Source organism: Phyllostomus hastatus, unplaced genomic scaffold, assembly GCF_019186645.2.
Source record: "Phyllostomus hastatus isolate PE091 unplaced genomic scaffold, TTU_PhHast_1.1 phas_contig_148, whole genome shotgun sequence".
NCBI lineage: Eukaryota > Metazoa > Chordata > Mammalia > Chiroptera > Phyllostomidae > Phyllostomus > Phyllostomus hastatus.
Window position 1 is genome coordinate 11728063 of NW_025333607.1, and position 13945 is coordinate 11742007.

Genomic DNA, 13945 nt, shown 5'->3' on the forward strand with positions numbered 1-13945 from the left:
TCATTTGCTATTAAGATTTTTTAAAATTTGGCACTTGAGCTTAAACCTGTTCTTCATCCTTGGAAATGTCCGTTTGCACTGTTGGAAGGTGTACAGTGTATATAGTCTGTTCTCCCCTTCTGCATGTTAAGGTTGCAAGTGTTGTCTGCGCCTCCAGCCTCCAGTAACTGCAGATACCGTTGTCTCTCCTGCTGCGTTAGTTCGCTCTCTGCCCTTCGGCGGTGAGCTGGACAGGCCCTCTGAGGTTACCTGGTCAAACTGAAGCAGAGGAGTGGAAACAAATGTAATCTGTTTGTTGAGGGTGAAAATACGGGCTTATTGATTTATATTTGATAGGTTTTTGATTCATAACTAAAATACAAAATAGAGAAATAGCTGTTCCATTTTTTTGTTGTTGTTTGAAAGGAATTTGTAAAACTAGTAGTTTGTAGAGCTGTTAGCCTTAATGGACCTTTAGGGTTTGGGGCTGTGTAGGTGTGTGTGTGTGTGTGTGTGTGAGAGCTGGGGGTGTGGCATAGTGTGTAAGACTATGTGGAGTGAAAATTAATATCATTTTCAGTTTGTTTCATTTTGCTTGATCTTACAAAACAGATTTGTGTTGAAATTTGGCATTCAGTATTTAATAAGCTCTAGTAATTTTGTCTTGTACATTTTGGTCAATTTCTTAGTGATAGTACATGTCAAGTTTAAATTCCAGGGCAGAAAACTTGAAAAGGAGGATGTGATATATAATTACCAACATACAGTATTCACAAATACAGTTATTTGTTTGGCACTTGTTCATTAATGTAACTTTTTCAGTTGACAATGTTATTTGATTTAGGATGTTAGAATTTGAACTGCATGGAAATCATTGATAATTTTGGTATTTGTTTTTTTACAGAGAGGAAAAAGGAAAATGGATGACTGGAAAATGTATTATTTGTTGTATCTTAAAAGTTGTATTTCCTTTTCTAGGTTGCTGTGGTAAAACTGAAAAATGCAGACAAAGTATTTGCCATGAAAATATTGAATAAATGGGAAATGCTGAAAAGAGCGGAGGTAAGATTCTAATTACTGGAATGTTTAATATTTTAGGAATATTTTTAGAGAAACTATAATATTATAGAAAACCAATGGATTCTTAGATATCATTTAATATTTTATCTATGATGACATGTTCTAAGGCCTGAGACAAATTTTAGTAATTCACAATTGTGATATGGTTATGATAAAAGTTATAATTCATAGGTTGTAATTTGATATTGTCTGAAAACCAAATGGTAACCCTTGTAATGTGGGGCTTACCCCTTTATGTTAAAAGGATGTGTGGAAAATAGTTTTTTTTATATGGAGAAATTTAGTAACGATTGATTGTGAATTTGTTATAACTCATTTATACCATTCTGTATTTATCTATATTCTGCTCCAAGGAAAAGTCAGCAGGAGCTTTGAATATGCCCTCTGAGAATTCTGTTCATTGCTGGTCATGCAGTTAAATTTGTTTTGTTTTACATTATTAAACATGGTAGTAAAATCTGCTCTTGTAACAGTCGTTAGCATGTTTATGTTGGTGCCAGATTCGGGGGAAGATTGGTTGGCGTGGCACTAAAACCACCTCAGATGGCGTGGCGTGGTCAGAGCTGGCGTCACACACGGATCTGGGGTGGGGCTCTGTGCCCAGTCAGGCGCTTGGGTCTCCGGGGAGCAGCACTCACTGGTACGTTCATTTCAGCACTCGAACCTGTGGAAGGGTTGTGCTGTTGCCTGCACTGAGAGTTAGCCCTGGAGGTCAGCAAAATCTGTGAGAGGATGGTGAGCAGTTCACCCTTAGAAATCCTTCTGTACCTGCCAGTGCTTGTAGCAGCCTAAAGAAGAACAGACATACAGGGAGAAGCAAAAAAACTTTCCCGTGGGATGGATACAGTGGTAGTGAACACCAGTACTCCACTATTTCCTTGTTTGGGGAAATTTGAAAAATACCACAAATACAAAGAAGAAACTAGTCACTTGACTCCCATCACCTAGAATTAATCAGTAACATTTTTGGCAGGTTTTTGCTTCCAGTTTTTTTGTCCAATGGGTCTACTGAAAAAAACTGCACAAGTGAAATACAGATCCATTCTTTATAAAATGAATTAATAGCATATAGCAGATAAAGCCAAAGTACTCTTTGAGCACACCCCACCCAAGTCCAGCTCCTCTCTGACTCCCACAGGAAATGACTGTGTAACAGTATCTGTTTAAACAGTATCTGGAAGTGTTCATGGCACTCTCTGGTCTGCGTGCCAGTGCCCACTGTGTTCAGTAACTTCAGTCTTCACTTTTGGGTTTCCCTAGGACTGAATTGCCTTACTGGCACTGCTTGATTTTCCAGGTAGTCAGCATTGAGATTGATTTTAATGTGCAGTATGCTTACTGGGGAGTTCTTTTGGAATTGGCATCTATGGGAGGGAGAAGATATGCCAGGGAGAAGTCAGCCTGTTCCCATAGCCTCTGTTGGCAGAACAGGGAGCCACGGAGCAGCAGTGGTCCTTCGGGGTTGTCCTGCATTGGCCCAAATAACTGACTTTTATTACGCACCTGCCTCAGTCGGTCGCTGGATACAGGCTACCTCCAGAAGGACACGGCTTGCACGATTAGGTTCTCTGCAGCTGAGGCGAGCCTGAAGGAGCTCAGCATGTTATCAGCTGCTGGAGCCACAAGTCTTATTAAGAACTAGTGAATAAGTATGTTGTGATAGTTTCACAGAAATCATAATTGTAGTTAATTTAGTATTGCAGAATTAGTTAGAACTCTTAAAAATTGAGTTAAGTTTGTCCTTTTTATGAAGTTGGATGTGCTGGGGAAGAGTTGTGAAAAGGAAAGGTAACTGGGTTAGCTTTCATCACTGATTGGAAAAACTGGCAAAAGTGAAGGTAAAACAAGAGACAGTTGACGATTAAATATTGTTTTGTTGAACTAAAAAACCATATATTCTATTTCTGGGGCCCACTGGAATGGAAACTCTCCTCCCCATCCCTTCCAGTAAGTACAGCCAAAGGTGCTGCACACTGAACGTAAAAGAAGCATGCGGAAACGCTGCAGGGCTGAGAGAAGGTGGTGGACCAGCTAGGGACCTCGGGGCCTGCGGAGCGACCCTCTTCTCTGAAGTCAGTAGTGCATCAAGCTGGTCATGCCACCGCAGGAGTGCATGCAGCGCCATACAGAAATGAAAGGGACCACGGGAGGGCGCTAGTCAGGGAAGCTCCTGGTGGCTGCCCTGGAGTCCTCCAGTTTATGATTTTAAAATAGTGTTTACTCTAAGGGGTTTGCATGTCGTGCTGGCTCTAGAGTTTATCTGCCCCTTCAGTTAAACTCCTCAGTAGAGGAACCCCTGGCTTCGGAGGGCAGATAGACAGCGAACTTTGGTAGCTATTGCCAAATCGTCTTCTAAAAACACTGGACCGGTGTATCTTTGTACTCAACAGTGTGTAAATGTGTTTGTTGGCTCGCTCATTTGCCAATTGTGGATGTTAGCAAGTGATTTCTCTTTTTTGAATTATATGAAAAAAAAATTCTTGTTGAAAAATAAGTTCAAAAATGACACATCTCATGTTTGATTTAGTCACCAAATATATAGTGGAGATTCAAAAGTAAATTGATGTCTTAGTGTATAAGAGGTGATATTGAAATTTTTGCATTTTGCACTTTAAAATTCTACTTACCTGTTTTCTTTTAATGGAAAAATTTGGCATTTCCTCCTCAAATATTAGATTAGAGAGAATAGTTCAGTTATTATTTGAAAGAGTTTTCTGTGATGATATTTTACAGGTGAGAGAAGTCTTTATGACTAATAAGCGAGAAGCCGTAGTGCATGTAATCAGGGGTGGCCTTTCTTGTTTTAACACACGATTTCCAAGTGTTCAGGAAATTCTGGCGTGCTGGGTGGGAGTGCCTAAGAGTGTTGGTCTGGCGGGTGTGTGCCGATGGGTCTGGGGGGAGAATCCTGTGACAATTTTGCAGATTGTTTTTCTCTATATCCAGTCCAGAAGTTAACTTCTGTTTTCATCGTGGGTATTCCTATTGCTGTTTCTCTTTAACCAGTGTAGCCCGTTAAGGATAAAATTTAAACAATATATAACTGAATATTAAAAATAAAATACTTCAAAGCAGTTAAAACCATGACTGCTGCACGCAAAATATTTGGTTAAATAGAAACTGCGTGATGATAGAATCTGAAGAAGTTAACGTGATCTCCAGTAACCCCTCCTACATGTTTACCGCATCCTTAGAGTCTTGAATATCCTGTTTTGAAAGGGGGATATTTAAAAAAATTGAGTTTTTGAGACATCCCAATAAGAAAAAGATAGTTATCAGAGAAAATGGGCAAAAGGGAATGAACAGTTTAACGAGAAAACTCAGATGGTCAATAAGCATATACAGTTATTTATTTGCACCTGTAATTAGGCATAAGTTAATTAAAAGAACAATGAGTTCTTTTAGACCTTGGCGTGTGGGAAATGTGTCATACAGAGATATTACACTTACATTGTCACATAAAAGTCTGATAATGCCAACTACAGTTGAGGATGTGGGGAGAAGGGTGAATATCATATACTAGGGTACGAGTAGTGTCAGTAGTTCAGTAGTTGGTACAGCACTTAGAGAAGAAAATTGGCTGAGTATGGTACAGTTGATACTGCTTCTGTCTAGCATTTCTACTTTTAAGTGTATACTGTGGAGAACTCTTGTACATTTGTTCAAATATATTACTGCAACATGTAATAGCACAAAATTGGAAATAAGTGTTTTCATGATTAGGATGTTTGCATAAATTACGGTGTATTCAAACAATGGAGTACCATAGCAATTAAAAGGAAAACAAGTCATGATTGAGTAAAAATTAATCAAGTTGTAAAAGGATAGATAAAAATATATCATTTATGGAAATTTTCAAAATACAAAACAATTGTGTTATTTTTAGTCACAGACATGTGACCAAAGCATATGATGGAAGGAATAATACTAACTTCAGATTACTTATTATATCAGGGGAGGGAAGGAGGAGAATGTTATTGAGGTAGGAAGGCCACAACTTGCATCTTATTTTCTTAAAAAGAAGATCAGAAGTGAGTGTGGCAAATTGTTGATACGTATGTTATCTCAGTGGTAGGTTGGATCATGCTTATTGAATGATGCTGTGTATTTCCTGATTTTTTTTTGAACTCTTCACAGTATTTTAAGTGTACTATTCCAGTTGTCTAATTCTGAGTGTGCCTTAAAACTTGTCTTGTTGAAACTCCTGTAATATTGGATATACCATTTTTCCAGAACAGAAAGTGTAATAAACATACTAAGCAATCGTTTGCATAATATATTTCCTAGTTTTACGCAGTGTCATCTCTCTAAAATTTTTTTCCTCTTTTCAGACAGCCTGTTTTCGTGAAGAAAGGGACGTCTTAGTGAATGGAGACAATAAATGGATTACAACTTTGCATTATGCTTTCCAGGATGACAATAACTTAGTAAGAATTGTTTCTTCCCATTTTTATTGAGAAATAATTGATATGTATCACTGACTAATTTTAAGGCCTACGGCACGATGGTGTGATTTACATGTGTGGTGAAATGATTACCATAGTGGGTTTGGCTAAGACCGTCTTCTCATGTGGATGCACTAAAAAGAAAAGAAGAAGAGGGAAAAAGGGAAAAAAATTCTCCATGTGTTGAGAACTCTTCGGACTTACTCTCTGAACACCTTCCCTGTGCGTCCTAGAGCGGTGATCGCCGCAGCGGTCGCGCTGCGCACTGCGTCCTTAGTGCTTACTCATCTCAGGACTCGCAGTCTGTGCCTGCCGACCTCCTTCCTTCACTTCCCCGCCAGCCCCTCACCTCTGGTGGCAGGTCGGATCTCTTCCTGAGTTTCGGGTCTGAAAGGACTGGGGCCGTTTGAATGAGAGTGAGGCTAGGGTGATTAGAGTGTGGCACGAAGGGGAAAGAGACATGAAATGAGGCTTCCAGAGTGTGTGGGTCATGCTGAGGGATTCAAAGTGGGTTTTAAGGAGAGTGTGATAAAGTTTTATATTTTCCATAGAACATCCCGGCCACAGTGCGGAGGATGGGTTTCAGGAGCAAGACTAGAGAAGGAAACAGTTTGGAGATTTGGGCAGCGTTCAGGTGACAGATGATGAGGGCTTAGATAGAGGTGATAATACCCTAGTAGGGGTGAAGAAGGAGGGGATGGTTTCAGATACTGTTTAGGAAACAAAATAATTAGAACTCTGTGTTTGAGTGGAAGTCAGTGGGGGAGCGGAGTTGGGATGGTTCCCAGTTCTCACTTGTGGCGTTTAGTGGTTAGCACTCGATGAATTGAGGTGGAGAATGTAAGAGGAAGAGAAAATTTAGAGTAGGGGTAAGAGTATTCATTTAATTTGGTATGTGTTAGGCTTGAATTATCACGTGACGTAATTAATGGGTTAGATACATGCCTGGCGTGCTGAGGGTGCATAGCACTGCGGCTCTGGGGGTGCTCACACATCAGGTCTCGGCAAACTGTGGCCCACAGCTCAAACCTGGCTCTACCTGTGTCTGTGCAGCCTGCAGGTAAAGAATTGTTTTTTATATTTTTTAAATAGTTGAAAAAAAGAGAACATTTTGTGAATGTGAATATTATATAAAACTCAAACTTCAGTGGCCATAAAGTTTTATGGGAACACAGCCATGCCCATTGATTTATGCACTTCGTCCATGGCTGCCTTTGCGGTCCAGGGGTGCAGCGACAGAGGGGAACACACGGTGTGCGTTGCTGTCACTGCTTTGCACTGCTGCTCAGCAGATTACAAATTACAGTGACAGTTATAACTCGATTGGCACTGCAAGTGCTACGTATATTGCCGTACTGTGACATTTTACTGTTTTTGTTAATAGTGCATATGCATTATGGCAGGTTAAAGAGAGGAAGGAGGATGCAATTATACTACACCTGTACGAATAGGGTACAGTAACTGCCTGCATTGCCACACAAGCACTCATCACAGCATTCCTGACTCACAGGAAAGCAGCAGTCAGCAAAGTTAGAAAGTGTAGAACAGAGTATCTTATCACGGCAGAACTCCTTCCTAAAAACATAAAAAGAAATGAGGCTGTGACTCTAGGAAGTTCCTTCAGTGGCTCATGTGTGAGGCCAGCAAGGAAAGCCACTCACCAATGCTGAGATGATTAAATCATGTTTGATTGCAGTGGCCAGAGAAATGTGGCCACAGAAAATTAACTTGTCCTAAACTATTAGCCTTTTGGCGAGAACAGTTGCTCCAAGAGTTGAGGGAATTGGGAGCCACATCAGCGGCTGATTATAAAATCAAGGAAGTGATTCTGAGTGGTTTTCTTTGACCCGAGCTGAAAGATGTTACTGATTCTGCTCAATTCTTGTTATTTGACGAGTCAGTGCTGAGTTTGAAGTAACTGAAGAATCAGCCTGTGTGAGTAGTTTGTGTGGTATAGTTACAGTCAATAGTATTTTCAAACAAGTTCAGAAAACATTAATTTGGCACAAACTGAATTGAAACATGCGAAGATGTATTATTACACCTGAGCGTGAGGAAAATAGGTGTGAAGCAGAAAGAGACTAGTTGGACGTATATGTAAATCACTAACTATGAGGTGCTTACAGCCTATGGATGGTCATGGTCTTACCAAAAGGTAGGTAGTCCGCAGCAAATACTTGAACCTCTCGTGTGTTATTGAATCAGTAGTATCAGCACTGAACTTCATCCAGTCTCGTGGAGGCATGTGTTACCACTTCATGAATTTCTGTCAAATCAAAGCTGACATCCTAGGCAATACAGCTGTTCAGTGGTTTTGTAGAGGTAACATATTACTGCAATATAGTGAACAAAGGGCCAAGATTGAAATATTTTAGAACAAAAAAAAACCCCATCCTAAACATTATTGTGAAATAGTGAATTACTGTGGAAATTAGCTTCTCCTGTAGACTTGATGTGTTTTTTAAAATTAACCTAAATTACAAGGCAAAGCAGCACTTACATGCAAAACTTAGGCTATGGTGAGTTCATCCCAACACCTAACGCTGTTTGAGTTAACACGTAATGTCAAGATGCTTTACCTACTTCCCTTGTTGTCAGAAGTGGAAAGAATTGAGATCTCCATTCCCACACTGATTTGCAGCAGACAGATGTTTTGAGCTCAAACTATAGTTCTAGCATTAATTTTGGGACTGGGTACAAGAGAAAAGGAAATGTCCATAGTTCAAAATCCATTTAACTGGGCATTTGAGAACTCCCGCCCAACCTTCAGTTGGAAGTGATTGATCTGCAGTGTCATGACATGCTTAACGCAGATATCAGGAGAAAAGTCTGATAGCATTGTGTAAGTGCCTTCCCCAGGAGCGGCATGTCCAGTTAAAATTACATGCTCCCTAACTGTTCTTAGTATACGTTGGTGCCTGTCTTTGTGAATAGACGTTTTCACAGATGAAACACATGAAATCTCATGACAGTGACAGCTCCGCATTTGCAGAGAAATATTTACAAAGACTTTGGTGATGGGAAACACCAGCTTTGAGCCCCAGTTGAGCAAACTGTTTTCCGGCCTTCTTCCCCACAGAAGAGTCACATTTTTCTCATTAGTAGACTGGTATTATACCCCAAAATTATACTCAGCTATTATTATTATTATATTTTGAACGTTGCCAATAAAAGTATGTAGGAATTTGTTTTCTCTTTTATTATGTAAGTACCTACATAATGCCCTTGATCTTGCCTGTTGGCCTGCCAAGCGCTGAGTCAGGAAGCTGCTTTGGCGGGAATGGAGGCCACTGTCCAGAGAGGAAAGCCCCTTTGATGTGGGAGCCTTTCATCTCTTTATCTGCTTGGTCTGCTTGGTGCCCCAGAAGTCCTGACGGACGCCTAGTGAGTGTTTATGGAAGGAATGCGCTATATTTCTGACTTTCTGTGTATGGCTATTAGATTCCAGTTTTAGTAGCAGACTTTTTGTTTTTAATGTGAAAAGTTGGTGTTTGCTGCTCTGCTCCAAGGACTTCCTTCTGAAGTAAGAAATGTGGGTTTCTTCTCCACCCTCCACTGTCATTTCTAGCCACATGTTTACGTTAATACAGTTTTATTACATTGAATTACTTTGCTCTGATCTTCATGATAGAGTTTGTTAAGCATTAGGCCTAGTAAATATAGTAAGTAAACAAACCATAGACTGGTGTTTGAAATACGTTGTTTCTCTAACTTTTAAAGATTTAAAATATGAAATTAGTTTTTTTATTTTAATGAGATTGCCCATGTTTATAACTTGAATGTATGGTAATAAGAATGTGGATTTTGTCAAGACTCTTCAAGATAACAAACTATGACATTGTCTGTACTCTTGCCAACCTAGAAGTAATCTCGATGAACATTTGGTGTATATTTCTCCTTTTTTTGCCATAGACATACCGTGAAGGAAAACTATTGTTTTTATGTACATTACACACAGTAGTACTACTTCCCTTCTGACATTAAACATGTGGGTTTTCCATGCAGAAAGCAATTCTGTGACCAGCAGGGTGTCCCGCAGTTTAACTCAATTCTGGAACTACCTGGAGAGAACATCAGGTCCCACAGGTGAAGGGTCTGGTCTCACCAGACTGCCCTCTGGCCCCCAGGCACAGGTCCAGGTTGTTACCTGTGCTTCTGACCTGCAGGCTGGGGATCGGAGAAGCCTTCTGAGGGTTCAGAGAATTAGTGAGCACCGCTCACAGAACTCAGGGGAAAGACAAGTGCAGGGCGCGGCTGCGGGAAGGGCGCACGGAGCCCCCGCAGCCTCCCTGAGAGGCCCCGCTCCCGCCGCCCCTCTGCTTGCAGGCTCACCGGGGGCTCTTCGAACCCCGACCTTCATCACACGGGCAGGTTTGATTAAATCCTGGGCCAGTGGAGATGGAAGAGATCCCAGCCCCTCTCTTCGGTGGGTCGGACAGAAAGTTTCACCTCTGTAATCTTGGCTGGTTCCCCTGGTAGCCAGCTCCCACCCTTGCGTTACGCAGGACTTTTCCAAAAGTTGCCTCAGAACACCAACTCTGGTGTGATTGAAAGGGGCTTGTTATCAGTAACAAAAGACACACCTTTATCTTGTCAGCTAGGAAATTCTAAGGGTTCTCAGGAGGTCTGGGCTCTGCCAGTATATTTTTTCTTATTATAAATTACAACATCAGACACGCACATAATAGTCCATATCTGAAATCATTTGCTTCTGTTGACGTGTACCTTAGAAAAGTCCATTCTGATACTGGTGCACTATCAGAAATGGGAAGAGAAACTTACGGTTAGAGAGAGTTTCTGTATTCTATATTACAGTGGTTTTCAAGTACTTATCCAAGTGCTGGTTACACTAAAGTTGTCAGTGGTGCCAGATGAAATAGGGAAAATGTAGTGATGATGAAAATCAACTTATTCAACAGAAAGGACTGTCTTATATTCTGAGTTTTAAAATCCACTTCGGAGGATTAAAATGTTCATTCTATGAAATGTTGGTAAAACAGTGGTCTGCTGTTGTAGGTGGTGATGAAGAGGCTCCTTTGCAAAATACAACAACAAAACAACAGTAATGCTAGGTTGTTTCCTGCCCCGTTTTTAGAAATTTATTCTATTCTTTATGAAATGTACAAGTTTTGTAATGACTGCTATTGGTAATCTTATGTATCTTCTGTTAATTAATATTAATGATATTTTACCCAGTGCTGTTTGACCTTGGGTTACGTTAAATATACTATTTTTTACTCTTTCTTATTTATTGAGTACATTTTATTGTTTCATTCCCAGTATCTGGTTATGGATTATTATGTTGGTGGGGATTTGCTAACTCTGCTCAGCAAATTTGAAGACAGATTGCCTGAAGATATGGCTCGATTTTACCTGGCGGAGATGGTGATAGCAATCGACTCAGTTCATCAGCTGCACTATGTACACAGGTGAGTGAGGTGTTCTTTTGTTGCCTCGTGTGACAGCCAGAAGCAGACGGCTACTTCTATCAGGTTTATTAATTATGGTCTTGGCTACACTAATCATCAACCAAAATACTTATTCTGAGATGGCTTTCATTGTTCTGCTTCGTTGTTGTTACCGACATTTGTCAGCATTAAAGAAGTGATGTTCCTGTGCATACACGCATGTGTAATATCTGTTTTTGCTGCCAGTCTGCATTTCTACAGGACACTTCTAAGAAGACACTCTGTGTAAATGTACATATAATTCTCTTCTCAAAAAAGTGTGTACTGGCCAGTTTCCTCATAGGTGAGTCACATGTTGCTACCGGCCAGGATTCCAGGCTGCAACTCACAGGTTTGTTTCCTAACCAAGACCCATCCATATTAGGTATGTTTCTCAAGAAAATACTTAAAAAAAAAAACTGTACATATGTCAAAATAGATGTTTGTGTAGGAAAGTGATCATTTTGACGTCTGTGGAAAAAATTATTTCTTTGTAAACTCTGACAAACATGATTCACTACATTTAAAAATTGCCTGCAGTGTGTGTTTTACTGTATGCAGTTTACGGTGGACTAAAAAGGTGGGCTTGTTTACAAAGTAATTTTTATACAGGATTGTTCTTATACCTGTTGCCACACAAAAAAAAAAAATGTTTGTAAACAGCCTGTATTGGGTGGATGAAAAGTCAGTTTCGCGTTTCAAGAGGAAAGAGAGCAGAACCCCCCGCCCCCCTCCCCCGGAGTTACTGGAGGGCTGGTTGCTCGCATGAATGAATGAATAACCTTCGGGTTGTGTGAAATGTGGGAGAGGGCGGGGGCTCGCTGAGGAGAAGCAGGCGAGGGGGTGCTGCCCGGTCAGAGGGGACGGGAACCGTTCTCTCAGCCAGTGGCTTGTGAACTCGAGCGTGCAGCGGAATCACGCGGAGGGCTTGAAAAACCCCGTTCGCTGGGCCCACCCCAGAGTGTCTGGTTCAGCAGGTTGGATGGGGCTCGGGAATGGGCATTCCTGACACCTCCCTGGGGGACGCTGCCGCTGGTCTCCTGACCACACTTTGAGGACTTCTGCTCGAAGGCGGCAGTGAGTGTTTCTTTGTGAGTTGTGTGTGACAAGAGTGATTTCTGGGAGGAACAGGAGTGCAGGAAGAAGAGACGGTTCTGTTCCAGTGCTTGTTTCTTTAAGACGTGTGACCGTAGCCCGGAGTATTCCGAACCGAGGAAGTGTACAGGGACCTTCGGGGTCCAGAGTTTGGGTGGTGGCAGGGGCGGGGGTCTCAGCACACTGCCTGCACGACCACCCATTAGCCTCCAGCCCTTCCCAGAGGTCGGGATGACGACACATTTAGTTTCTGGTCCCTTTCGGAAGTAAAACTGACACCACATGTCCCATGTAAGTTACCTCCTTCGTAAGTCACGGAGTTAGACTGCTGGTGGCCAGGGCCCCCAAACAAGACTCTCCTGTTAGGTGTGGTAGTCCAGGAACCCAGGGGTCACCTCCCAGTAGCTGGGGCAGAGGCAGACCCCCTCTTCGGGTAGCTTAGTTCCTCACGGTCCAGGCACCCAGCGGCCTTCGTCAGGGCTCTCGCACGGCGGTCGTCCGCCTGTCTGGACAGTCCACAGCCGATACAGCATTATGTGACCGCCCGGCGGTGACAGTGTGAGGGGCCTGTCGCTTGGAGGAGGCAGTTTGAAGTACTCGTTTCAAGAGTTGTGTTAACCTTCTGGAATATGAAATTGGATTTATCGGAGAAAAGTGAATGAGTAGACGTGTTTGAACCAGGTTGATTGCAGTGAAATCAGGAGTGCCTAGATAACATGACAGCACGTAAATGCATTTTAAAGTGATTTCATACTGATGTGGTCGTGTACCATACCATTGAGAATTATTTGAAGAAACTTCAGAAGAATCTGGTTTTGTTATGTACACATTTTCTATTCCAGGCATAATATTTATAATAATCACACTCTGATATTGATAGACTTGTGAAGTAAGTAATAAAGTAAAAATGACCCACAAAATATTGCCCTTTCAATATGGTCATTGTTTGGAGTGCTTTTTTATTCTTAATGTTATAAATATATCATTATGGAGATTAATTTTGACTGAAGGTTTTAAAATAATACTATTCCTTTTAAGTCAAATGTAATTTGCTTTTGCTTGGAGACATAGAAAATTACTGATTTTAGAAACCTGAATAATAACTAGTGTGATTTATATTCACGTTAGGAAGAAACTTGAATAAGGTTTTTACATTGATAATGTAGAGATTTTACCTCTTCTAAACATTTCTCTTTCTCTGTTTTCATTGATTGTGAAGGTTAAATTAAGGTTTTGCCTGAATTTCCCATCCTCTCCCTTTATTGATGGTACTTGGTATCTGGTTGGGTGGCTGTCTCTTCATTTGCAAGATGGCACTGACTCAGAGTGGGTCTGAATGCCAGCTGGTATTTTGCCTCTTGTATCAGAAAATGGAGTTTTGCCGGCCTTTCGTTCTGTTTACCCCTTGCCATGTGAGATGTGTTTCCCCGAAGTGGCACAGAGGCAGGCTGTGTGACGCGGGGTGCTTTAGGCACTTGCGCCTGCGGGGGAGCTGGCAGAAGCGGGATCAGGCGGAGGAGCAGGCAGGTTACGCTGCAGGCCAACCTCAGCCAGCCCCACTCGGAGCCCTGGAGAGCTTGTGGCCCATCGGGGCTGTTGCCCATTTAGTCCAAGTGGCCGAGTCTTTATTTTTCTGTACTGGGCAGTGGGTGGGGGCTGCCCAAGGAAGACAGGACCTTTGGTGAAGAGGCTGTCTGCAGTTTTGAATAAGCTGACCGTTGGGGGCTGCCTGCCGAGGTCGGGGGCAGAGCCCTCAATTGAAGCAGAAGGCAGCACACTTATGTGTCCACCATAGACCCCCAAATACAGTGACTGAAGCAAAACAACAGAACTGCCCACGAGTGTGCAGCTGTGCAGGACTAGGCGGGGACTGCTGTTTCGCCTGAGGGTGACAAGAAT

At 41.8% G+C, this 13945-nt stretch overlaps 1 protein-coding gene across 8 annotated transcripts in view; it reads left to right on the forward strand.

Moving 5' to 3' along the window:
- The window catches only part of CDC42BPA (CDC42 binding protein kinase alpha), a 177713-nt gene that overhangs the window by 50313 nt on the left and 113455 nt on the right, over nt 1-13945 (forward strand). For all 8 annotated transcript variants that reach the window (XM_045817269.1, XM_045817254.1, XM_045817277.1 and 5 more), the window contains 3 exons: nt 958-1041; nt 5391-5486; nt 10785-10933. In XM_045817269.1, coding sequence (XP_045673225.1) covers nt 958-1041; nt 5391-5486; nt 10785-10933 — 329 coding nt within the window. The remainder of the gene's footprint in view (nt 1-957; nt 1042-5390; nt 5487-10784; nt 10934-13945) is intronic.